General features: G+C 45.0%; 1 protein-coding gene across 1 annotated transcript in view; it reads right to left on the bottom strand.

Annotated features, from left to right (window-relative positions):
- The window catches only part of GCH1 (GTP cyclohydrolase 1), a 31,306-nt gene extending 8,909 nt beyond the window's left edge, over positions 1-22,397 (bottom strand). Inside the window, exons 1-3 of the mRNA XM_073350071.1 lie at positions 21,698-22,397; positions 3,937-4,046; positions 1,544-1,599 (exon numbers count right to left, since the gene is read on the bottom strand). Coding sequence (XP_073206172.1) covers positions 1,544-1,599; positions 3,937-4,046; positions 21,698-22,025 — 494 coding nt within the window. The 5' untranslated portion in view covers positions 22,026-22,397. The remainder of the gene's footprint in view (positions 1-1,543; positions 1,600-3,936; positions 4,047-21,697) is intronic.
- Positions 22,398-26,424: the final 4,027 nt, after the last annotated feature.

The following is a 26,424-nucleotide window of genomic DNA, read 5'->3' as shown; positions in this document are numbered from 1 at the left end:
TTCCAGAGTCTTTTGAACAGTCTGCCTGAGCCGGTTACTTAGGGCAAAGTTCAGCTTTTCTAGCTGCCAGACCATGTGAGATAGAACGTGTGGACTGATGAGCACCCTGCAATCTGAGGTTATTTTAACAAAGATTGCTTGTTCATGGTATAAGGGTCTCTCTCCAGCTCTGAATCAGATACATTCTTACGCAAACAAAGTGCAAAATGGGACCAGCTGCATTTAAAGTGCTTTAGTGGCATATTTGACCCACTCCCTCCCTGCTAAGAAAACCCAGCATGCCTGCTGATTTACAAGTTTAACTCTCATTATTGCTATTGGGAGCTACAGAGGATTTACACATGTATCAGAAGGAGAATAAATGAACTCCTACATAGTCTTTCCAAACAACAGCCAACTTCTTCAGAGTTTTTTTTCAGAAGAGAACCTTCTATTATTGTCTCCACTAAAGGGCATATTTGCTACATTATCACTCCATAAATGCCACTTTTGCTACAACTGATTCAGCACAGCACTTGACATAAGGCCACATGCTGGGGGAAAGCTTTTTATGCGACAACAAATAGGTTTCTGAAATGCATCATAATTACTTTGGTCCCTAATCTGAAATTCATCCATAAAATCCATCTCTAGGCTTGTTCACTGCAGGTTATAGTGAAACAAAAATGTCAGATTTAATTGAAGAGTCAACTGATGTAGATATGAAAGTCTTAGATTCAAATCATGAACATAATCCAGAAAGAGTTAGTTTTAAATCACGTTTGTTTACCATTCACAAGTTCTGGAGTTTGACCGTATAATGCAGTGTCCAAGCAAACAGATAATCAACTTTAGTGGGCTTATTTGCCTGCCTTCCAAAGACTGGTGCTCCCTAAAATAATCACTTGCCATCACTTTTGCACAGTAGAACCTCAAGAGGTATTAACATATTGAGAATGGAGGTTGTTCGTAACTCTGAAATGTTCGTAACTCTGAACAAAACATTATGGTTGTTCTTTCAAAGGTTTACAGCCAATGAACTCTGACGTAATACAGCTTGGAAATTTTACTATGCAGAAGAAAAATGCTGCTTTCCTCCTTTTTCCCTTTTTTTTTTAAAGTAGTTTATGGTTAACACAGTACTGTACTTGCCCTTTTTTGGTTGGGGGTTTTTGGGGTTTTTTTTTTTTGGGTCTCTGCTACTGCCTGATTGTGTACTTAACGGTTCTAAGTGAGGTGTGTGGTTCACTGGTCCGTTCGTAACTCTGGGGTTCTTCGTATATCCTATACACCAGTGTTTTTGAATAGTCTTCAGCAAAATTATGAATCTGTCCCCAATCTGCACACTCCCAAGGTGTGGTTTAAAGTAATAAGGAGTTGCAATTTAGCTTTTGTTTTCCAGTAGTCTTAACGAGAAGGACTGCTGTAAACCCAAATCCAGAACACGAGGTACTGCTACCGTCTGCTGTACTTTAGAAGGGGACCAGATTACAGATCAGCACACTTAACACAGTCTGGAATCCTTTTTACAAATTAGCATCGCTTTCATTAAATTAGCACTTACCTAGCAAGCTTGCTGAGACCAAGGACTTGTTTGTTAGGAAGATAACCTATATGTACCTAGAGAAAGGGGAACAAACCATTAACTGGATCAAAATACTCTTCAAGACAGCTTTAACACTCACGCATACTTTCTGAAATATTCATTTGCCTCATCTCAAACTTTTAGACCCACTCCTGTTTCAAATCCAGAATCTTTAGCATAGGGTGAGGACATGCGACCATGCAAGTCTGAAAGATTAAAGAGCAAGCAGAGACAGAGTGCTGGTGAGTTCAGTATCTTTTTTTAAAGTAGGTAAGTACTTTGGAAGAAATCACAACTTATACACCAAGTGTCAGGATGGCTTACACACTAACATGCAGAATTTAAGTCAGGTGCAACAGAGAGATTGTTTTAGCATTACTCAGCACAGAAAAGTTAAGCTAAAATAAATGCAGCCTTCTTTCAAGGAATTAAAAATATATATATATCTTTTGAAGAAAAAACTATCCTTTTTCCTTTAGCTGGAAAGCTCATATGGGAAGAAGCGCTTAGTGTGCAAACTGAAATGCACTTGAAAAAAAGAATTAAGGGACAACTCTTGGGACACTGATACTGCAGAAGACCAATGAAATTAAAGCCATCCTCCATCCTGTTCAAATATGCATTTATTGTCTGAGCATTCATGTTTAATAGGTAAATAGACAATATTGAAACAGTAGAGTTCTCATTATTAAAGACTGTCCTAAAAGCAGTGACAAATTTTTCAGATTTGTGCTGAGAAAATACGTGTTCAGAGTTGTGAAAGAAGCTAACGTATTAAAGTGGATTTATAGTTAGAGCAGATTACAGTGGCACACCAATGGGTCATCTGTAGCACAGGATGCATTTGCCAAGATAGAGCAGTCGGAAAGGGTCAGTGTAGGGTCAAAATTGTGTATAATTTTGCCTGGAAGTCTGGTCTTTCAGAATCCTATTTTGCTGTACCTGTGGCTATAGGTATCATAATACCACCTAATTACCTGGCTAATTTGATCAGTCCTATCACTTTTCTGTTGGGTAATCAACCAACTGACACCTGAAAGACACGAAACATTTCAGATCAAAGTAAGAGACATGGTTTTGCAGTAGTTAATTGAAAACAAGCAATGACTTTTGTTGCCTGGAGAGAACAGCTTAACTGTGAATTTTCAGACAGCGCTACAAATACATCATTTGTTGAAGAGCATTTGCAGCATGTTTGATGTACCCAACAGGAGAATGGCTAGTCTAACAACCCTTAGAAGCACACCAAGTCATTTAGCTAATCTTCTGTGACAATCAAGGTCCAGACACCCCAAGGGGAGAGAACATAGCAAAAGGACTGGTTCGGTGTTTGGGATTTCTCCAACCCACACAGGCTAAACTTCTAGATGTAAAAATAATTTACAGAATGCCCGAGAATAATGAGAAAGAAGCACATACATCCTACACAGTAACCAAAGTATAGGCAAATAGAAAGCCAGAACAGAAAGGAGACTCTTACTTTCCAGAATTAAATACCAGCAATATAGCAGAGTGGGGGGAGGAGACAAGAATGAGATGGCACCCTCTAGGAGACATACATAACTGGGCTTCTCTGCAGGTATTTTATTTTCCAAGAAAATATATTTGGGAACACAAATGGCATGGATAGAATTTTACAGGCTATGGGAACACCTGCATCTCTACAGCTCAAGTGTGCTTCATGGGGAGACACTGCAGTGCAGATGCTCCATCCTCCGGTACTTCTGGAGCTGACATGGGCATCAAATGTAGCAGCACAGAGACCAAGATCTTTAGACAGAAGGCCTCAGTTTTGAAGTGTCCAACTTGAGACCTTTTAAAAGAGTCCTGATTTTCAAAGGGTGGGTGCTCAGCACTGTCTGGAATTGAGGCCCCGTTAGGCTCTCACAGTTTGGGCATCTAAAATCACTAGTCACTCTTGGAAATCTAGGCCCGACTATTCATTTAAAAGAGCACACTAATCCAAGGTCTGCAGAGACTGCAGCGGTAACTGACGAAAATGCACCGGCTGGCTTTTCAAATTGTTACTGTAATCTGTTACGGATCAAAGCCGATGTCTGAGGTGCATTGGTTTAATATCAAGATGTCTGCCCTGAAGGCTTGCTGCTGCTTCATGAAGAGCTTCGATATAAAACGTCAGAAACTATTAGACTGATAAAGGTTGAGCACTATATGCTAGGGTCTTAAATCATATAAAGCTTGCATAAAGGTACTCTTCAGAATTTGTATTTTGAAGATTGCTATGATTCTAGATAGTAAGTGGCTGCATATAGTTACAGCTTAAAAAAAAAAAGACAGTAACTAGAAACACACATGAATGAGAGATTTAAATTATAGTTTACACTGCAGTATCTGTTCTGTGAGGTAGTTACCTTTCCAACGAATGGAACCAGGTGATGTTCACACAATGAGAACATGTCTATGTCCTTTACAATTACCATCTCATCATGATCTTCATCAAATATGGCATCATTCAGGACATCTGGAATTAAATGTTTGCAGGAGATTATATATAAATTATTCACAACATGCAAAATATGGGGAATTCTAGGTTTTCTGACCCCTTTCACCAGGAACACCTTAGCCAAACAAGCACTTGGCAATTCTTAAGACTATGGAATGTAGGCCCTGAATTGCATCCATTAAGCATAGACTAAGGATCCAGTTTGATTGGTACAGGGTCACTTGTCCTATAACTGCAACAGTGCAATGTCAGACTTCACAGACACAATTTGTCTTTAATAAGAGTCATTAAAGATAAGCTAATTTGTTCAGAGGACAAAACACATCCACTGGTTGGTGGGAATGAGAAAAGAAACCTAGAATGTAAAGACTAGGGTATGTGTACATGGCAACTGGAGGTCTGACTGTAGCATGTGTAGACGTCACAAGCTAGCTTTGATCTAGCAAACTCCAATAACAGCATGGAAGCTGTGGCAATGCAGGCTGTACAAGCCCACTCCGGACCCTAGGTAGGTATCCAAGCCTGCGCTGCCATGGCTTCACTGCTATTGTTATTTGAGCTAGATCAAAGCTAGCTTGGGTATGTCTACATACGTTGCAGTCATACCTCCGATGGGTGTGTTGACATATTGTATGTCTATTGCAATCAATACTGAAGAAGGCACAGTTCTAAGGATCCTCTCATGTTGTATAGGCTCCTGCATGCGCCACTTTGTGAGGTCAAACTGGTCTAGGGTTCAGAGGAGAGGCAAAGGGTCTCCATATGTTTGAAAAGTATCACCAAAAGGGCAAGGTGAGGAGAAAGGCAATTAAACACACCAAGGCATCTTCTAGGTCAGTTTTCACAGTCTGACAAGATACTTCCTCCTTCCCAAGTTTCATCATGTGCCCTGCAACAGAGTTAGGCCTCTATAAAGGCAGCAGCTGGTTAGAATGTCCCGAGCTCGTTCTCAGTGCCTTAGCAAGATCAGTACTGGGTTTATAGTTCTATGAGAAACTGACAGTCTTGCCTATCTGGCTTCTTATGCTCTCCCAGAAGATGTATTGCATGGGGCAGAGCCAACAGGCTTACAGATGGATACCCCAACTTAGCTGCGCATCCCATCCCCAAAGATAAGGGGTGTTACTTTTTTTTTTTAAAATGGGGAAATCCAAGCAGGTGGCGGGAAGACAAATACTTGGCTCTTCTAGTTCCAAATGGGCACCGTTTGAATGCTATGCCTGGTGACTTTGCTGTTTGCAGTGGAGAGTGGTGCTCTGAGTCTCAGTCTACTTCTGGTTTAAGTAATCTCATGCCAACTCCCCAAGTTGTTCCCAGGAGCATGCCCTGCTACATAGGGTCATGCAGGGCGCTGCTGTTTCTAGGAGTGTTCTGAAAAGCCAGATTGTTTGGAGACGTTAAAGGGATGCTAAGGCCCCGAGGTAAGAGTAGACAGCGCCTTTCAATCAGGAGCGAAGCGGAGTTCAGTGAAGTGAATTTCAGAGGCAGTAATTTGTTCTGCTCGTGCCAGGGAGAACTTTGCCAGACGCTCCAGCAGCAACCTCCAGCTTCTAAATAAGAAGAGGGCTAAGCTAACAATTAAATGGGAGATATGGCCAGTTCAATGGCAATAACTCATCTAATTGCTAACACGCACACCGTTTGTGGGCCTCCATGCAGGTTAACACTAAGCATTTAGTAGGGCCCCATGTAACTTCTAGACCATACCATAAAAAGAGCAAGTCTAATAGAAGAACAAAAGGTGTCCAGTGACCGTTGTACTTCATTAAAAGCTTTGCTTTCGTATTCAAGTGACTCAGTGGTTAATGTACAAATTCAACAATTGTGCCTGCTGCATTTGCTTTTATGCCTTCCTTGGACACTCATATCCCAACAGCTGCCATCTGTTGCCAATAACATATTGCCATCACAGATTGTTTTAATTTCCTGCATGCTATCAGCGGTACACAGGTAACCCTGGCAACCAGCATTTGCGATATTCTGCTGTTTCTCTGTGTTCATTACCAAGAATGGCTAGTGACCTGGAAAGCCGCGAGCTGGAACTTTGGAAAGTCACATATCCAGGGGCAGGGTATAAACGGAGCGGGGGGGGGGGGGGGGTTGTGGGGGCACAGAACAAGCTGGGGACCATTTTTACAGTGGCATGTCTGCTTCTCTACAATCTTTCTAAGCCATGTCCCCTTCCCATAGTCACTCTGGCAGCGGAGAGGGAGGAAGGATGGTAGGGAGGGGGGGGCACACTTCCTAAGGATAGGGGTTTCCCCACTAGAGGTGACAGCAGCAGGAGCAGGTGATGGAAAGACAGCAAAGCTGAGAGGGGACAGTGCTCAGATCCCAGCAGCAGGGGCGGTCGGGGTGACATTGCTCAGGTGTACAATCCTGTGCTCAGAGAAGTGTCCATGCAGCATGTGCCAGGAAATGTAATTTAGGACACTGCTCCGTGAAGTACTGGCAGGCCCACTCTACTTGCCAGCTGGAGAAGTTTGCTATCTGGCACATTCCCGAGACTGGCCTACTCAACAAACACCCAGTGACCCTAATCCCAGCAGTGCTCTCTCTAGAGGTCAACTGAACGGGTTTGGTCCCACTGCAGATACCACAACATGAATACCTGGCTAGTCTAGGGAACAGAGTGAGTGATAGGACAGAAGATAGGATACAGCATCCACGAGGAGTGAGGGAAGCTCTCCACACCTATGGAGATGGGGAGGGGGGAGGAGGCGTGTGGAAGAGGAGGGGCCCATCGACCCGTTTACTTTCCCCATTTCTTTCTGCACCAAGATCATATTCCTTGTCCACCCCTTCAAGGTGCTACACAGCTCCACTGCAGCCCTTGGTGGCTCTCCTTCTAAATGCCCTAGGCTCTGTTTATGCTTTGATGAGTCCTGTGCTTGAGCCAACTAGGGGATTGAGCAGCACGGCTCCTATTCATGTCAATGGCCCTCAAATGGCTCCATCCCCACCTTTGTCTTCGCCTACCAAAGCCTTCATGCCTTCCTCGCTTTGCTCCCTGTTTCTGACTGCCTCCCTCCACTAGCAAGTCAAGCATCTGACCTCCCCTCCTGTATACCCATCCTCTGCCTTCAGATGCTGTGAAGGCTACTGGGAAGAAGCGCCTCCACCCCATGAGGCCTCCTGCTGCACCAAAGCAAAACACAGAATGAATCCACCCCCCACCTCTGTCTATCCTTTGTTGCACATGTCTAATTTACACTAAGCACCTCATGGGAGAGCCGGTGTGGTTTTGCTGACAGGTAAAGCGCCATGCACTCTTACTCCTGCCCTTGCTTGGGGTATACCAAGCATCAGAGGGCTAAAGGGAAAGGTGCTGGAGTACTGTAAGCTCCAAGTGGACAATATCCAGTGTCAAAGCAGGTTAACGGGGAGGAGACGATGGAATGGCAACAAGGTCTCTAGAGCATCATGGGTCCGGAGGTTCTATGAAGGACACAACTTTAAACAAACAGCAAAATTTACAGAGCTCATCACTGCACGGGACGTGGTATATAAAACCTAAACGTGATAGGTGACTTGTGTCACTAGAGCCAACGCTGCCTTCAGTGGAACTCATGCTTCCCTCCTAAGAGTGTTGCTGAGAGTAACAGAGAGGGCTCAGCAAAAAGATCCCAGAGCAGGTCTGTGATTGCACCAAGCATTACGACACCCTGCCCGATGGCTATTAGCGAAGAACCTGGCAGCTGCTGTTCACAATAGGTGGGCAGTGATGTTAGAGACAGGTTTACAAACAAAGCTGTTGCACAGTCAAGCGAAAGGCTTGGAATGGTTGAGAATTCGGTACGTTCTTGCTCTGAATGCATCTAGTGTCAGGCCCCACGCACAGCCCTAATATGATAGGCTAGGTAAAAAGTCCCCACAGTCAGAAGAAATTGACATTTACAGAATGGACCTTTACAGGCTTCCATCGAAGCAGCTCAATGCATTTACCAGGGAGATTGTAAGGCTAAGTTACACTGTGAAGGAGACTAGTGTTATCCTGATTTTACAGGTGGAAAAAGAGAGAAGGTTAAGTGACCTGCCCATGGTCACACAGAGCGGGTGTTGCAGAGACAGGAATGGAACACAGGTCTCTTGAACCCAGTCCAGTGTCTTGGCCATGAGACCTTCCTCCCTCAAAAGCTTTCAGGAACTAAAGGCTAGTGCCATGCAGCTTGTATGTATTCAGTGCCCTGAAGTGTGCAGTTGGAAGCCAACAGTTCCAGGCCTCAAATGGTACATCTACATTACCAGTAGAAGAAGATATTGTGGCTGGCCCGTGCTAGCTGACTCAGGCTCTTGGGGCTCGGGCTAAGAGGCTGGTTAATTGTGGTGCAGAAGTCCAGCTCTGGCTGCAGCCCAGGCTCTAGGACCCTGCATAGCAGGAGGGTCGCAGAGCTAGCGCAAGGCACTTACACAGCCCCTTAGCCTGAGACCTGTGAGCCAGAGTCAGTTGGCACAGGCTAGCAGTGAGTTTTTAACTGCAGTGTAGACATACTGTAAGAGTTTACACTCCAAAGTGGACAATATCCAGACAAAAGCAGAGTTGGGGGTGCTCCACAAGACTTTGTCCCTTTGCTTTTCACTCATGTGGATCTTGTCTTATTGCTGATCCTGCACCTAAAAAAAAAAAATTGTTGAATATTAGTAGCAAGATGGAGGCCCAGAACAACTCACCCAGGGCAATTTCTACTACTTTGATCACTGCAGGTCACCCCTTTGCAGCCCATGTGAATTCCAAAAGGGATGTATCAATTTAGCCTTTCCAGCAAGCCCATCAGCATTGCCGAGCAAGTGCCACAAGCAGAACAGGCAGCGCGAATGAGATGTGGGGTAGTGCACATCCAAAAGGCACCTAACTGAAAGAGAGAGTCTCTCCGAGGCAGCCCTACCCTGCTGAGATGAGTCCTTCCGACTCATCCTTTGAAAATAACTTCTTCTTCAATGAACAGTAAAAAGTCTGGCTTTCCTCTGAAGGTTGACTTCTACTGAGAACAATCCAGATTTGTAAAACTGACTTCTGGCAAGAAGCAGTGTTGCGCGCCTCACTCCCGCACCAAGCTACAGTGACTCTGCCCAGGTGAATTGCTCAGTCAAGGATGACTGAATTGGGCTACATAAAGTGACTTGACCCCGCTGCCAAAACCAGCCAAGCCTTTTGAGTAGTTACTTGATTTACAGCAGTACCAACTGGCAGCAGGCACTGTACAGACAGTCCCTGTCTCAATGTACCTACACTCTAAAGAGACAGGACAGATGCACGTGTAACCCACACATCTTCTGGGTGTGGTGTTCTGTCCCCTCTAGTGGCACCGAGATCACTTAGAGATTAATGAGTCTGCTCTACAGCCCTGGCAAAGAGCCATGGGGCTTTTAGCTTATGCAGTAAAGACTCGCCCATTGTTCCAACTTGTTCTTGGAAGACCATCATAGCTGTTTTAGTCAGTTGCATCTTTCTGTACTACTAGAAGGGCTATTGTAGTTTTATCCTGACTGTTCTAATGGGGGTGGGGGAAAGGAAAAGGGAGGGGAAGGGAAGATAGATTAGCCCTCTAAATCAAAAAAAAAAAAAAGTAGGGCTAGACAAATTAGCCCCAACTACTAAACTACATTTATTCTCCATGTTTACTAGTGAACAAAAAGCCACACACATTTCACGTAAGTACATGAGTTGCATTTGAAGCATTCGGCATACTAGAGCCCTCAATGGCCCAGAACATGGGGTTAATTTCACACAAGCACTACTGTTGTATAACAGTTTCTCTAGTGCACTGTGTCCAACAGGCACACAGATTACAGCTCCTTGTTCTCTGCAGCATGCATTTCTTTGTAATTGAAAGGAAAGCTCTTCTCCGCCTCAACTGGAGTTCGCCACTCCTTGCAACATCACTTTAGCTACTCACCCCCCACCATTAGTACATGCCCCCCGTATTATGCATCTTTTCTAGCAGCAGATGGGAGAAGAGAGGTATTCCTCATGGTCTGTGAAGATCTAAAGAACGCTACTTGTCCTCTACATTTTTGCACATTTGGGCTCAGCTGCAAAATGGGTATGTTTGCATGCTACTTCAAAACAGCATGTCCTACAAGGCAGAGAGATCCACAAATGAAAGGGAAACTGCATGCTCCTAAGGATAACTCAGAGAAAAGCTAATTGAGTTGAACGCACAAGCCCTTTCCAAACATATTGTATTAATATGGCAGCTACAGTTCAGATCAAACACAGATGCCTTCCTGGGGGGCGGGGGAAGCGGGCGGCTAAGTAAACGAGAGAAGTAAAGTTAGAGGTAATCTTTTAAGTATCCCAGCAACAATTTCTCCTCTGACCCAGAATTAAGATACTGCTGTGGAGACTTTGATGTGTCGTAAAACTAACAGCTGGCATCCATTAAGAAGCAGCTCTCAGCAGAATTGAAATAAAACCTTTATCTACAGTATAGCAGCGGATGAAAGCAAAATGAGAATCAGATGAAAACAAGGAACAAGAGACCTTTTCGGGATTTTGCGTCAGAGGAAAGAGAGGACCTGTTGCTATAGAAACTATTTGCATGGCTTTCATGTGACACAGGAAAGCAAAAATCACCTCTGGCAACCAAGGGGCAGACTCTACATCTCCTGCCAGCCGGCTGGATAGGTCAAGAGAATGAAAGATGACAGCACTATACAGAACAGCTTCTTGATACATCCTGTCAGTTTCACAAACACTTTTGACACTTACATTTGCTTCCTTTGACAATGCATCGCAATAGTGGAAACATGAAAAGTTCATAGGCTGCTTTCACTCTGATTTAAGCCACTTTAAAAGCAGCTGATATTCAAGTTTCAAAGAGGTCCTTTCATTTTAACGAGCGTTTTTAGTATGGGGGGGGAATTATTTGCTAAGCCATGGAGCTTTTAGGATATTCGAAGAATTGCATTTTGAATGGGCAGATTACCAATAAATGTTAAGCAACAGTTAGCCTCTGGCTGCAGCACATTCAACTTGCCGCTCTGCAACAGAGGTATAATTTTTACTCTGTTCAAGACTGTATAGTTGTTTCCTTTCACAAGGGATCAGTGCCAAGTGAGTAACATGTTAACAGTTAAGCGAAAAGAGAAGTAGGTTTGTTCTAAAACAGACTGAGAAGGCAAGAACCACACACAGAAAAGTCCAGTAGTCTGTAACAGGTGTCCTCAGATTCAGACAAGCATCTTTAATCTAGTCAGTCTAACATGTTCCAGGGCAAGTAGGATAGAACAGGACAATCAATCTCTCCTGTGGGTGACTGGTTCAAAGACATCTGAGGCTTCACCTTCAGTCATAGGAACTGGACTGAGGAGGGTGTCCACATCCAACTGACACTGTTCAAGCAATCTCAGAGGCCAAGGAGCGCATGTGAACTACCTTCATCCAAAGAGGTGTGGTCTGTACAGGTCAAGATTAAGGCACCTTGACAGAACTGTGGGGGGTAAGATTTGATTGTGTTCAATGATGAGGAATGATAGACTTTAAAAAAAAACAAAAAAAAAAACCCAAAAGAATGCACAAGATATGGCCACACGCTACAGCTGCACTGGGCATGGGTGGAAACACCAGCCGTATTGATTTGAAACTAATGTAATTTCAGAATGCTTCTAAAACCCTAAATTGCTATTGGAAAGCAAAAAATAAATCCAAGGTTGAAATCGTCATTCTATCCAGGTATTAGTGTTAGGAAATGATTGCAGTTAAGGAAAATATTATTGATGGGCAAGGCATGAAAATTATGGTGGCCTTTAATATCAAAAAGAGAAAGATACACCGTGTCAGAATTCTGATATATTTTTTACTGAATCAGAGTGAACAGTAATAATTCTCAGCCATATACGGAGAGTTTATTGTGTCGTGGCATTTTAATGCTTAAGTTTTCAGAAGGAAGGGATTCTGGAGGATGCAGAGTTTCAAGAAACCTTTAATAAAGAAAGAGGCTCCAAATTAAAGGAAGCATGGGCTGAAAACACTGCTGCTTAAATAGACAACAGAACTAAAAAGGAAGCAATACAAGGATTAAATAGGCATCAAATCCACGTTGTTCCCCTCACATATATTCCTGCCGAGTTGAAACTAAAGGAAGAAATCTTACCTACAGGTTCTTATAAAAGTTTGTCTGTCATCTCCATCTCTCATAAGGACTAGAATTGTGTGCTCAACCCCAGATGGAATTAATTGTTTCAGAAACAAGGGCTAACCCCTCAGTTAGCAAAAGCAAAGGTTGAAGAATAATTTGATATATTAAAAAGGCAAAAAAAGAGAAGAGAAAAGTCAAAATCAGTTAAATAACATTACTGCGTGTCATTGGAACAGATTCATTTGGTTTCCTATCAATGTATTCTGCATACACCATGAGATTGGAGTCTATTCATATGAAAGATCACAGTTATTACAGATTCTCAGATGTAACTAAGATTTCAAAATTCTTAAATTGGTTTTTTACTGATACATTTATTAATATGAGGGAAAGCAGGATTATGTAGAGCCTCATTAAAATGTATCAAGATTTCAATAAAGGTTTTCATAACGTTACCATAATATCATGGGAACCATTAAACAGCGAACTAGAGATGGAAGGTAGAGAAGTTTGAAACAATGGACTAGAAAGGCAGCATAAGAGCAAACAAGTCTTTAATAAGGAGGATCCTCAAACAGATAAAGAGGTTAAAAAAATTAAGTTAATATCTAAAACCCAAAGAAGTTTTGCCAAACAAGTGTAATTTGAGGGCATTAATAGTGAGAAAAAAAGTGGTTAAAAAGCCTGGAGACTTAGTGCAATAGTCCAGGGGGGAGGAAAGTTGATCCTATTATGTAACCATGCTCAAGAAAGAAAGCGTCCCGGCAAGAAAAGTTAATTGATATTACTGGCTTTCATAACAAACCACATGCACCGCTGGAAATTTACTGTTCTTGAAAACAACAGTGTAGGTCTGTGTAAAAACCAGCCTTTGAAAAGTTGTGTTATTTGATCCATCTAGCCAGTACATTACAAATGATGTTTAATTCTGAACAGATTGTTTGTGGACTAAGATCTAGCAATACACCTTTTGTCTCCAATAACAGAAACAGAATGGAGTAACCGACCATCTTTTAGAAAAGGGTGGTTTGGCTGATCAAACAGTCTGTTTGTTTAAGCTTCAGATTCTCTATTTTTACATTGTGATGTTTAGCAAGGACACTCCTCAGCAAACCAACTGAGCTTCAGGAACTTATGAATTTATCCCCACCACTGTCACCAGTTAAAATACCAAATCCACAGACAAAAGATAAGGAAAATAGCAGTAAGGTGGTATTTATTCAGTACTCTCCATCCGAAAGAAGAAATCCAAGCCGTACACAATTTGACAGAAGTTAGTCTATTGGTACTGGGCATAATGTCAGATGTTATTGGTTTTGCCTTAAAATGAGAGATCTATAGTACAGGGTCACTGAGTAATTAGGGTTAAATGAAAACAAAAGTCACAGGTGTAACAATCTGAACAAAAACAAACGTCGAGGAAAGTAGGGCTACTGAACAATTGCATCTAAAAATATGTGCAACTGTATCTCATGAGGTTGTTTTTTTAAAATTCAAATAAAGATTCTTCAATTAATACCTTTGAGGCAGCACAGAGTAAGTTAACACATTGTCTTTAGCAGAAAGACAAACTGAATGCACTGCCATATTTTAGAGCTGTTCTGTTCAACAAAAGGTGTGCAAGGCTTTTGCTGTGCGTGACTAGCACCATTTTACAGTAGTTGCAGCCCTTAATGAACATGTTGTTTTATTTAAAGTGCTTCAGTATTCAAATGTAAACAAGTTATTTTCCTTCTGCAAATGCCCGGTATTTATTCATGCCAATGCTTGGTTTTTGCTGTGGGATTGCTGGGCAAGAACCAACTAGTTACACCTCATCTTTTTAAATCAGCTTTGTTGAAGTTCACCATTTCAGAATACTCATCCTTCCGTTTAAATTAGAAAAAGTTATTTCAGCAAATCTGAAGACTTAGAATTCTAGTTAGAATTTAATGTTAGCTTGCCACAGGATATTTCCACTTATTCTTGTTCATTTATTGTGTGCTTTTTCTTAAGTTTGCACTGTTATATACTTGTTAATGTTTGATAGTTTAACAGCCTTACAGACATCAGCCTCCTAGAAAGTTTAAGTAATAAAAGGAGTCCCCCTTTTCTCCCACAACACAAAAGGGAACTTTTGACAGGTAGTCTGAAGCAGATCTACAAACACTGAATTAAAGACAACCAGCTACTGATAGACTACCCGCCTTTACTTTTATTTATGGAAAATCTAATTAAATGTACAATTTTCTAGTTTAAGTTTACTCCAAGAACCATTTAGTAGACAAACAGACCCTCCCTCTGATTATGTCTTGTGAGAAATGTTATTTAATTAATTAAATTTAAGACAGGATTTTAAAAATCCAGTTTCTATCTGACTTTGACTGCTACAGGAAGTTTAAAAAATGTTTTTCTACAGATGGCCATTTTACTTCAGATCAGAGTGCTGATATTTTTATATTTGCTTTTCATTGATTTCATATCATTGGGAAGAAGTCAGAGATAAGATAGGAGCTCATTTCTATAATTCTAGAACAAGCTAATACAGATCAGCTGTATAGAATCATTTACTCCAAAGCAAGGGCCAATGCATAAACTAGAATCAATATTAGATGCTTGTTATAATTGTTCTTCTTGTTGTGCTAACTAAAGTACAATAATATATAACTGCAGAACATCAATACTAAATACAAGCATAAGTGAAGTAGGCCAGGACAAACCACTAGAGTCATTACCACCAAAGTAGCCATGAAAGCACACAGTGGTAGTCTCAAAGGTAACCTATAACGAGGCAAACAAGTTGACCTCTACCCTATTTTTCTCTTTTACGATTTACAGAGGCTTGTATTTGGCAAACTGTGTTTACACACTTTTTTCTCCTCCCTACATTGTCACAAATCCATGTCTTGTCTCCCCAGCACAGGCAGACTATGAAAAAAATAGTTAGGTTTAACGTATCACTGGTATCAAGGAAGTGAAACTTGGTTACTTGAGGGGAGGTAATTGTGACGCTGACAGACCAGGTGCCAGCTCTTGCCAAGGCTGTCGGCATCAGCCAAAACCAGACCAGCTCACCTGTATGGTAGCATTGTCCACAGTAGGTATTAGAGTTATAAGAACATGTTTAGCGTTTAGACTGCATGGAATGCTTGTAAAATTGTTACATGCATAAACGTTACTTGTAATGTCTGTATCCCAGCTATAAGGTGACATGGAAGCTCGATAACTGTAAAAATGCTTGCTCTGCATCTGTGAACGTAGGGCAGGTCTGCACTTAAAATGCTGCACCGATGCAGCTGCGTCGCTGTAGCGCTTTCGAGAAGATGCTCCTATGCCAACAGGAGAGCGTCTCTCGTCAGCGTAGTTAATCCACCTCCCCGAGAGGCAGTGGCTATGTTGACAGGAGAAGTTCTCCCATTGACAAAGCTCTGTCTACGCAGCGGGTTAGGTTGGTATAACTATGTCACTCAGGGATGTGGATTTTTCACCCCCTCCCCCCAGTAACGTAGTTATACCGATATAAGTCTGTAGCGTAGACCTGGCCCCACTCAGGAGGAATGGTCCACCACCCATTGAGGGCTATCAATACTAAATGGGCCATTGTGGAACATCACAGTACAAAGGCTCGGTTAATGGCCCTCTGACATCCATGAAGGTGGTACCTGCAAGAAACCCCGTCCTGTTGGCTTGAATGCTGGAAGAAGGGGATAACACAAGGACACAGGAAAATTTTCTCTCTGTCTTTGCTATTTGAAATCTCATAGGGCTGGAGCTAGAAAACAGCAGCAGAGATCCCCAGGCTCAGCCTGGGTTAGCCCTAAAAGACATTTTGTGCGGACAGGTTACTACAGCTCTGTCACTTTTTAAAACCATAGACAGTAACTCATTTGTGGATATATGCTTACCTGCTTTAACCTGTCAATAACTCATTTCTTTTTCCTAGTTAATAAATCTTCAGTCAGTTTACTATAGGATTGGATACAAGCTTCGTCTTTGGTGTGAGGTATGAGGTACAAATTGAACTGGAGTATGTGACTGTTCTCTTGGGACTGGAAGCACCTTGAATCTTTTGCAATCTTTGGTGTATGACAGGGTAGTCAATAGGCAGACTGCAGGCCAAATCAGGACCACCAGATGCTTTTGAATGGACCGTGAAATCTTTTTATTTACTTATTATCATCATTGTTATTATTTTTGTATTATTTTCTCTGGAGTCTGGACTTAACCAAGAAATTTGGACCTTGACAAAAAAAGGAATTGATTACCATTGGTGTATGGCAACCAACTATCACTAAGTCCAGTTTGCCTTGTTGGCAAGATAGACTGGAGTGCCCAAAGGGACTGTCTGTGACTCCACGGTGAGACTGACAGGAGTTCACATTTGTTACTGGGTCGGTGAAATCTAATTCTAGAACACACAGTAAGTTTGGGGTCTCTGCCCTGCATCTTGATAGTTTGCCCTGAGGTTTACACTCAAGGTCATGAACCACTCCAGACAGCATGACAGTTTTATCCAGGTGGTTCCAAATTTTTTTTTTTAATTATTTTTAATAGTTGCTAAAACCAAAAAAATTGAAAGAAAGCTCTTTGCTAAAAAAAGCTTTTCAGTTAAGGTTAAAAATCTCCCAATCGAGTCTTGAATCACAAAAGTCTGACAACAAAGATAAGAAGATTAAATGTTTCTGCTCTTTCAAGAAGGTGAATAAGTTTCCAGGCAGAAAAATACTTAAAGCCTTTCAGGTCTTTCTTACACACCCTAAAGAAACAGAATAGGGCAAAACCACAGTACTTTTTTCTTCTTTGTGGGCCAATCTTTGAAAATACTAATGGTAGATGACACTGTACAATCCAAATACATTAAAACATGAGCTTTGGAAAACGCCAGTCATACACAAAGTCGTATGACCTTGCATTCACAGCTCTCCTGCTTTCTCCTTTCTGATTTCACCAGGTGAGATGGAGGTGGCTGCAGGGTAGGTAAGGAGATTCAGAGGTATAGCCAATAGCTAGCCAGAAAACTCTGGATTTTGCCCACCTCTTTCAGCCAATTCAGAATTCAAGATTAATATATAGCATTCAGAATCAAAGAGACAAAACAACATGATGCCCCATTTTCATTTCTAGACAGAGTTAAGCTGAACATTTTATACATTGGCACATGTTTTATACTACGTACGTCTCCTGACCTTACAGTCTCTATATGGTCTTCACTAAGTTTGATATCTGAGTTTATTGAACATCAGAATTTTCTCTGGGATCTTTACAGCAAACTAAAGACTAATTTCTTTAGAAATAAGCTATCACAAATCCCATTGTATAACTAGAAATACAGATACTCAGATCTACGATTTTAAAACCCTGTTGTCATATTGCATACACTTGGACTATTTGTAGCTATTTGAATTCCTTCCTCGGATTTGGCTCTCTGCAGCCACAGAAGTGTGACAAGATGGTATCCGCACTCTGTGTCTTACAGCTGGGACTAGATGCCCTAACAAGATCAAAGCTCCATTGTGCTAGGAGCTGTACAAAAATAGTAAGAAACAGTCCCTGCCCTGAAGTGTTTAGATATAAATAGTTTTGTGGTTTTTTTTTTAAATATAGCACCTTTCTTCTTATAACTGCATTTAAGGATCTACATTATGGAGGTTAAAGCAGCGTCAGCTCCTAAGTCTAGTCTTCTCAGCACCTGCACATTTTGCCAGGTAACCACAGGTTTCACCCCCCAGCCACAACAGTTTCCTCTCCAACCTAGCCAATGGGGGGCAGGGGGAGAGAAGGACTGTCTGCTTTCAACTGGAGAATGAGAGGGGTTGTTCTTTGGGGGAGAGAGGATGGGGAGGGGAAGAGGAGTGGAGCGACTGGAAAATGATGATGCTTCCGCTTATGATGGGGGGAGGGGGGAAATGAGCACCATATTCGCACTGCAGCCTCATTTCGCCTTTGAAAAATAGTCCAAAAATAAAGCCACAAAGCCACATCACTAAGTCTGGTTATTGTGCAGAAGCTTCTGCAAGATATTTTGACCCAGTTCTGCCCTCCTGTCCATGAACACATCTTCAGAGCATGGAGGACACTCCTTATGTGAGAGGCTGCCAGAAAATTGTCCCAACTGGGTCTTCCATGAAGTTTTTTTTTTTTCCTGCCATCCTCCAAAGCTCTGTGCCACCCGCTCTATGACTGATCTCCAAAGGGAGATGGTTGGGTCACACATGAGAAAGTTTCCACATCAGAATAAGTCGTATTTTGGTTTTTTAAAAATTGTCAGTGGCAAGCAACTAAATAGTTGACATGCCTTGCTGCAACGCAGCCTCCCCCGGTCCCTCTCTGACACCACACTGGGGAGAGGAGTGTAGTGACCTAACTGCCTAATGCGGTGCTCCCTCGTGAGATGGGGAATGGGGACAGCCCATTCAGAATCCACCAGGGAGCAGATGGCATAGCAGGGATGAAGTGCTACTGAATGAGCTAGAAATTAGGTCAGTTCCCAGGGATGTTGCCCAAGGAGTGGGGTTTAGACACTGGCACAGAGAAGAGACAGCTGGCTATCATGGGACATCTCAGTTGACTTTACATGGTGGTCCCAGGCTGATGCCCTGTAGTCAGACAAATGAGAACCATCTACCAGGCAGCAAGCAGGGTGATAAGAGGAAAATTAGGAGTTGACTGGGAGCTCTGAAGTGGACTGCAGACACCTCCAGGTTTATCTTTCCACACCTTGCTGCTTGTAATAAACTAGCTCTTTTTGAGCTGCCTTTGAGTTACAGCCAGGTGAGTACCCACATCTATACACCTCTCTCGGGGACCCAGCATTCAGCACCAGCATGCAGATAAGTTTTCATTTGCAACAGTTATACTCTTTTTTTCCCCTCCTTTTTTAATTATTGATGTGGGACTTTCACACTTTCCATTTATAAAATCTCAAGATTTTCTGCCTAAGCAGTGTTCTTACAGAATAAGAAATAAACCAAGACTGCCAGGAAAGTTACACACATATAGTTACAATCTATATATTTGCTCAGTTAACTCTTTGACCCCCTCATCAAGGAGGAGTGGGGGAACAATGTGTAAGTCTGTGGGTGTAAAGCCAGGTTTGAAAAGTGTAGCAGATACCTACAAGCAGAAGGACTAAATGCACTAGTGAAAGGCAAGGGTGAAATGTTCTACTAGTGAAGTCCAAGGGCAATAGCCTAATGAGATGTGCAGTCCCATATGCCACACAAGGCTGTCGGCAAGGGGAGGGTGCTGTTACTGAACCTTTGGGGTGCCTCCATTTTCACATAATTATCTGGGTGCAATTACTGTAAGATTCATGTGCCTCTAGCTACAGGAAGGGAGGAGATGGCTTTTGTCCCTTCTCCCCATCAAAGCAGCAATGGAGTTGGTACGAGAGAAGAAGATTGGCGCAAACCTTCCTCTTTCTCCTCCAGTCTCTTTTTTTGGTTTCTCCTCCCTTGCGAAGAATACCAGTACCTGCTGCCTCTGCTGTGGCTCAGCTTTTCCATTCAGCAACAGCATGCCATTGGCACAGCTCCTGACTGTGTCACTGACACCATAAGGGTTTGGATAGCAGCCATGAAACTGACCATGATCTTGTTAGTTTCACAATACTGCTGCTTGACAATGCTATGAACAAAAGTAGACAGTGGAGCTGTAGATCATAGAAGACAACTGCATTGGCTTATATTTGGTCTTTTGCAATCACAAGGCTTTTTAAAAAGTTGATGCTTGAATCCTATAGAAATTGCTAATCTACCATGTACTCACTTGAGACTGGTGAGCAGCAGTGAGATTTTCAAACCCTGGTACTATGATTTGTGTTAAAGTAGCATTTAGAGTCCCCATTCAGGTTAAGACCCTATTGTGCTAGACCAGTGGTCCCCAACCTTTCTGTGGGGAAGCGTCACCACCTAAATGCCGCCAAAAAACAGCAAAGCTTCTCGGTGGCATTTCGGCGGGTGGTTCTCCAGTGGCCGTGCTCCGCGGTGGCATTTCGGCAGGCGGTGTCCTGCGGGCGCATACAACTGCCCCGGCAAGCATCATTGTGCCCGCAGGCACCGCGTTGGGGACCCCTGTGCTAGACACTGTCAGGCATTGTAAAATTTGTCTCTAACCAGAGAGTTTAGACGGCAGGGCCAGGGCTCAATATCCTTCTTGCTTTGCCCAGTCAGCACTATTTGAGTTTAAAGTTGACACCTGGAAAATTTAGCTGCAAGTAGTTTGCAAGGTTAGGGACTAAGAAAAGGAGAAACATTGAGAAAGCAGGTTTCAGAGTCGCAGCCGTGTTAGTCTGTATCCGCAAAAAGAACAGGAGTACTTGTGGCACCTTAGAGACTAACAAATTTATTAGAGCATAAGCTTTCGTGGGCTACACTGTTTCTCACCTACACCCTGGATAAGTCAATATAAAGTAGCACTAAACTGACAATATTATAGTGGAGCAGTCATGAGACAACAGTTAAATTACATCAGAGATTTCAGTTTATAAACTGTTTAAGGAAAACAATATCATGGAGGCTTATATTAAATTTGCTTACTCTGGCTTGCTTATCACCTCAAATCTGATGAGCAAGCCTCAAAATCTACACAAGTCTCAGACAACTAGGCCAACGGGGTTAAAAAAGTGCACAAGCTTTCAAAAAGAAAAAACCCCACACTGCATGATGCAGTGGAAACTGGCAATATCTGGGAGTAAGTAGACAACACTGTCAGATGTGTTCAGTGCATGCTTGCAACTCTGGTCAATATACTCCAGTCAAATCAGGGTAGGCACTGCCTTCTCTACCTACCCTGAAGTCTCCTGGCATCAGGAGATCCTTATGACATTCCCCCCCCCCCTCCAATTGAGGCACACCTGATAAGAGGAAGTAGACATTTTTAAAAGCATTTTAAAAGCAGGAACATGCAGGAAATCAGAGGATCAATGACACACTTTTTTCCCCTAGCTGTTTGAGTCAGCAGGAAGCAGAGTTTTTGTTTGAAAGCTACTGCAGTGATGTGTTTCAAGAATTTTCCCTCAGTGATTTATTGAGCACAGGTCTGCTCCACTACTGCAAGGAGCTGATATTTCACCCAACTTTAATCAAAAGTAAACCTTGGAGTTGGGTGGCGGGGAGGAGGCGGAACCATCCTATTTGATTCCATCATGGATGACACACTGAGGGCAACTTTCCTGTATTTCCTCATCTCTACACAGGGTCAGGAGTCCTGAATGCGTTACTCTGGTAGCTGGATTGTTTTAGGCAGTGTGTAATGTTTACAATAAGGAAAGTTTTCTGGATTTAACACAGAAGTTTTACTCTTTCTGCTTTTTTCAGGGGCACTATTTTGCCCTAGCCTCTAGGAATAGCCCTGTATCATCCACTTCATCTCTAGCCCTCCTGCTGCTCTCCTGTTGCTGGAGTAGAGCCCTGCACCCTCAAACTTCAATATCTCAGCAGGCCTCCTGATAGTGGAGACATCTTACACCCATAGGGTCCTCACAAATGACAAATGTCCTGGTTTGGGGGCTACCTGCACCCTTCTCCCACAGTGATGACAGGGGCACCCCTGCACCGTACACGCCTCCTATTCCTGAGATGGGATGGGGGTCCCCTATGCACCCCATACCTGAGATGGTCTCCTGGTAGCCCTTGGTGAAGAACTGCATGGCAGTGGCTGCCCTCCAAGGGGTCCTGAGCAGCCCCTGCCGCTCGGGGTCCTCGCCCAGCGAGCGCAGGATGGTGGTGTAGGCGGCGGCCAGGTTGGGCAGGTTCATCTCATTGTCCTCCTCGCTGCGGGTCCTCTCCTCCTTCCAGCTGTCCAGGCACTGCGCGCTGGTGCCCTGCGCGTAGCGGGGCTTCTCCGGCGGCGGCTTCTCCTCCGGCAGCGCGTACCCATTGCAGCTCACCGTCCGCGGCGGCTGCTCCAGCAGCACCCCCAGCTTCCCCTTCTCCATCGGCCCAAGGACTCGGTCCGTGCGCCGGGGACTTGGGGGGCGGGTCGGGCTGGGAAGGAGAGAATCACGCTACCCTCGGGGGAGGGGGCCCAGGCAGTGCCCGGCGCTGGGGGAGTCCGTGCGCCCCGGCGGGGAAGGGGTGGCCCGCGCCCGGGACAGGGGAGCGTCTGCGCCCAGGAGTGCCGGGCCTCCGTGCGCCCGGCCCGGGGAGAGGGGCTGGGAGTCCGTGCGCTCCGCGCGGGGCCGGGACGACCTGCGAGCTCCGCGTCCAGGGCTCTCGGCTCGCACTTCGCGGCGCTGTCCCCCTCTTTATAGCGCGTCGGGCTCCCGTCGCGGGGCCCGCGCCGCTCCCATTGGGCGCCCGGGCCCGTGCGTCACGCAGCCCGGCCGCCTATAAGAGGATTACGGCCCGCGGGGTAAAGGAGACGGAAGCAGCGGCTGCCCAACAGGTTCCCTGCCCCGCCCCAGGCGCTGGGGGAAGGGAATGGCCGGGTCGGGTCCCGCTGTCACCGGGCTCCCCGCCCGTGGGGGGTGTAGCTCTGCGGGGGGCGCCTCATGCCTCAGAAGCCGAAGCCCTAGTGCGCCCCAAGCCAGGGGCCTTATCCGTCCAGGCTGGCTCTGGATCCTGCTGCTCATTTCAGCTGCAGGGGCTGGGCCCTTGGCAATCGATTCGGGGAAACTGCTGAAGCCCATGGTCAGCAGCGTGCGACGAAGGCCAGGGTTCAGTTAATGGAAGGAGGAGTACCTGTGCCCAAATAAATGTGTTAGGGTATGTCTACACTACGAAATTAGGTCGAATTTATAGAAGTCGGTTTTTTAGAAATCGCTTTTATATATTCGAGTGTGTGTGTCCCCACAGAAAATGCTCTAAGTGCATTAACTCGGCGGAGCGCTTCCACAGTACCGAGGCAAGCGTTGACTTCCGGAGCGTTGCACTGTGGGTAGCTATCCCACAGTTCCCGCAGTCTCCGCTGCCCATTGGAATTCTGGGTTGATATCCCAATGCCTGATGGGGCTAAAACATTGTCGTGGGTGGTTCTGGGTACATATCGTCAGGCCCCCGTTCCCTCCCTCCCCCCGTGAAAGCAAGGGCAGACAATCATTTTGCGCCTTTTTTCCTGAGTTACCTGTGCAGATGCCATACCACGGCAAGCATGGAGCCCGCTCAGGTAACCGTCACCCTACGTCTCCTGGGTGCTGGCAGACGCGGTACGGCTTTGCTGCACAGTAGCAGCAACCCATTGCCTTCTGGCAGCAGACGGTGCAATACGATTGGTAGTCGTCCTCGTCGTGTCCGAGGTGCTCCTGGCCACGTCGGCTGGGAGCGCCTGGGCAGACATGGGCGCAGGGACTAAATTTGGAGTGACTTGACCAGGTCATTCTCTTTAGTCCTGCAGTCCTATTGAACCGTCTTATGGTGAGCGGGCAGGCGATACGGACTGCTAGCAGTCGTACTGTACCATCTTCTGCCAGGCAGGCAAGAGATGAGGATTGCTAGCAGTCGTATTGTACCATCTTATGCCAGGCAGGCAAGAGATGAAGATGGCTAGGAGTCATACTGTACCATCTTCTGCCAAGCAGCCATGAGATGTGGATGGCATGCAGTCCTTCTGCACCGTCTGCTGCCAGCCAAAGCTGTAAAAGATAGATGGAGTGGGTCAGAACAAGAAATAGACCAGATTTTTGTACTCATTTTCCTCCTTCCCTGTCTAGATCACACTGCAGTCACTCACAGAGAAGGTGCAGCAAGGTAAATCTAGCCATGTATCAATCAGAGGCCAGGCTAACCTCCTTGTTCCAATAACAACGATAACTTAGGTGCACCATTTCTTATTGACAGGTTTCAGAGGAACAGCCGTGTTAGTCTGTATTCGCAAAAAGAAAAGGAGTACTTGTGGCACCTTAACCCTCTGTGCAGTCCTGCCTGAAATACTCCTTGATGTACAGGCACACCCTTTGTTGATTTTAGCTCCCTGAAGCCAACCCTGTAAGCCGTGTCGTCAGTCGCCCCTCCCTCCGTCAGAGCAATGGCAGACAATCGTTCCACGCCTTTTTTCTGTGCGGACGCCATACCAAGGCAAGCATGGAGGCCGCTGAGCTCATTTTGGCAATTGGAGCACATCAACCACCACACGCATTATCCAGCAGTATATGCAGCACCAGAACATGGCAACGCGATACCGGGCGAGGAGGCGACGTCAGCGCGGTCCCGTGAGTGATCAGGACATGGACACAGATTTCTCTGAAAGCATGGGCCCTGACAATGCATGCATCATGGTGCTAATGGGGCAGGTTCATGCTGTGGAACGCCGATTCTGGGCTCAGGAAACAAGCACAGACTGGTGGGACCGCATAGTGTTGCAGGTCTGGGACGATTCCCAGTGGCTGCGAAACTTTCGCATGCGTAAGGGCACTTTCATGGAACTTTGTGACTTGCTTTCCCCTGCCCTGAAGCGCATGAATACCAGGATGAGAGCAGCCCTCACAGTTGAGAAGCGAGTGGCGATAGCCCTGTGGAAGCTTGCAACGCCAGACAGCTACCGGTCAGTTGGGAATCAATTTGGAGTGGGCAAATCTACTGTGGGGGCTGCTGTGATGCAAGTAGCTCACGCAATCAAAGATCTGCTGATATCAAGGGTAGTGACCCTGGGAAATGTGCAGGTCATAGTGGATGGCTTTGCTGCAATGGGATTCCCTAACTGTGGTGGGGCTATAGACGGAACCCATATCCCTATCTTGGCACCGGAGCACCAAGCCGCCGAGTACATAAACCGCAAGGGGTACTTTTCGATAGTGCTGCAAGCTCTGGTGGATCACAAGGGACGTTTCACCAACATCAACGTGGGATGGCCGGGAAAGGTGCATGATGCTCGCATCTTCAGGAACTCTGGTCTGTTTCAAAAGCTGCAGGAAGGGACTTTATTCCCAGACCAGAAAATAACTGTTGGGGATGTTGAAATGCCTATATGTATCCTTGGGGACCCAGCCTACCCCTTAATGCCATGGCTCATGAAGCCGTACACAGGCAGCCTGGACAGTAGTCAGGAGCTGTTCAACTACAGGCTGAGCAAGTGCAGAATGGTGGTAGAATGTGCATTTGGACGTTTAAAGGCGCGCTGGCGCAGTTTACTGACTCGCTTAGACCTCAGCGAAACCAATATTCCCACTGTTATTACTGCTTGCTGTGTGCTCCACAATATCTGTGAGAGTAAGGGGGAGACGTTTATGGCGGGGTGGGAGGCTGAGGCAAATCGCCTAGCTGCTGGTTACGCACAGCCAGACACCAGGGCGGTTAGAAGAGCACAGGAGGGTGCGGTACGCATCAGAGAAGCTTTGAAAACCAGTTTCATGACTGGCCAGGCTACACTGTGAAAGTTCTGTTTGTTTCTCCTTGATGAAACCCCCCGCCCCTTGGTTCACTCTACTTCCCTGTAAGCTAACCACCCTCCCCTCCTCCCTTTAATCACCGCTTGCAGAGGCAATAAAGTCATTGCTGCTTCACAGTCATGCATTCGTTATTCATTCATCACACAAATAGGGAGATGACTACCAAGGTATCCCAGGAGGGGTGGTGGAGGAGGGAAGGAAAATGCCACACAGCACTTTAAGCACAGCACTTTAAAAGTTTACAACTTTAAAATATATTGAATGACAGCCTTCTTTTTTTTGGGCAATCCTCTGTGGTGGAGTGGCTGGTTGGCCGGAGGCCCCCCCACCGCGTTCTTGGGCGTCTGGGTGTGGAGGCTATGGAACTTGGGGAGGAGGGCGGTTGGTTACAGAGAGGCAGCAGTGGCAGTCTGTGCTCCAGCTGCCTTTGCTGCAGCTCAACCATACACTGGAGCATTCTGGTTTGGTCCTGCAGCAGCCTCAGCATTGAATCCTGCCTCCTCTCATCACGCTGCCGCCACATTTGAGCTTCAGCCCTGTCTTCAGCCCGCCACTTACTCTCTTCAGCCCGCCACTTACTCTCTTCAGCCCTCCACCTCTCCTCCCGGTCATTTTGTGCTTTCCTGCACTCTGACATTATTTGCCTCCACGCATTCGTCTGTGCTCTGTCAGTGTGGGAGGACAGCATGAGCTCGGAGAACATTTCATCGCGAGTGCGTTTTTTTTTCTTTCTAAGCTTCACTAGCCTCTGGGAAGGAGAAGATCCTGTGATCATTGAAACACATGCAGCTGGTGGAGAAAAAAAAAGGGACAGCGGTATTTAAAAAGACACATTTTATAAAACAGTCGCTACACTCTTTCAGGGAAAACCTTGCTGTTAACATTACATACATAGCACATATGCTTTCGTTACAAGGTCGCATTTTGCCTCCTCCCACCGCGTGACTACCCCCTCAACCTTCCCCCCTCCCTGTGGCTAACAGCGGGGAACATTTCTGTTCAGCCACAGGCA

Source organism: Lepidochelys kempii, chromosome 6 (assembly GCF_965140265.1).
Source record: "Lepidochelys kempii isolate rLepKem1 chromosome 6, rLepKem1.hap2, whole genome shotgun sequence".
Lineage (NCBI taxonomy): Eukaryota > Metazoa > Chordata > Testudines > Cheloniidae > Lepidochelys > Lepidochelys kempii.
This window is presented reverse-complemented; position numbering and strand designations above follow the sequence as displayed.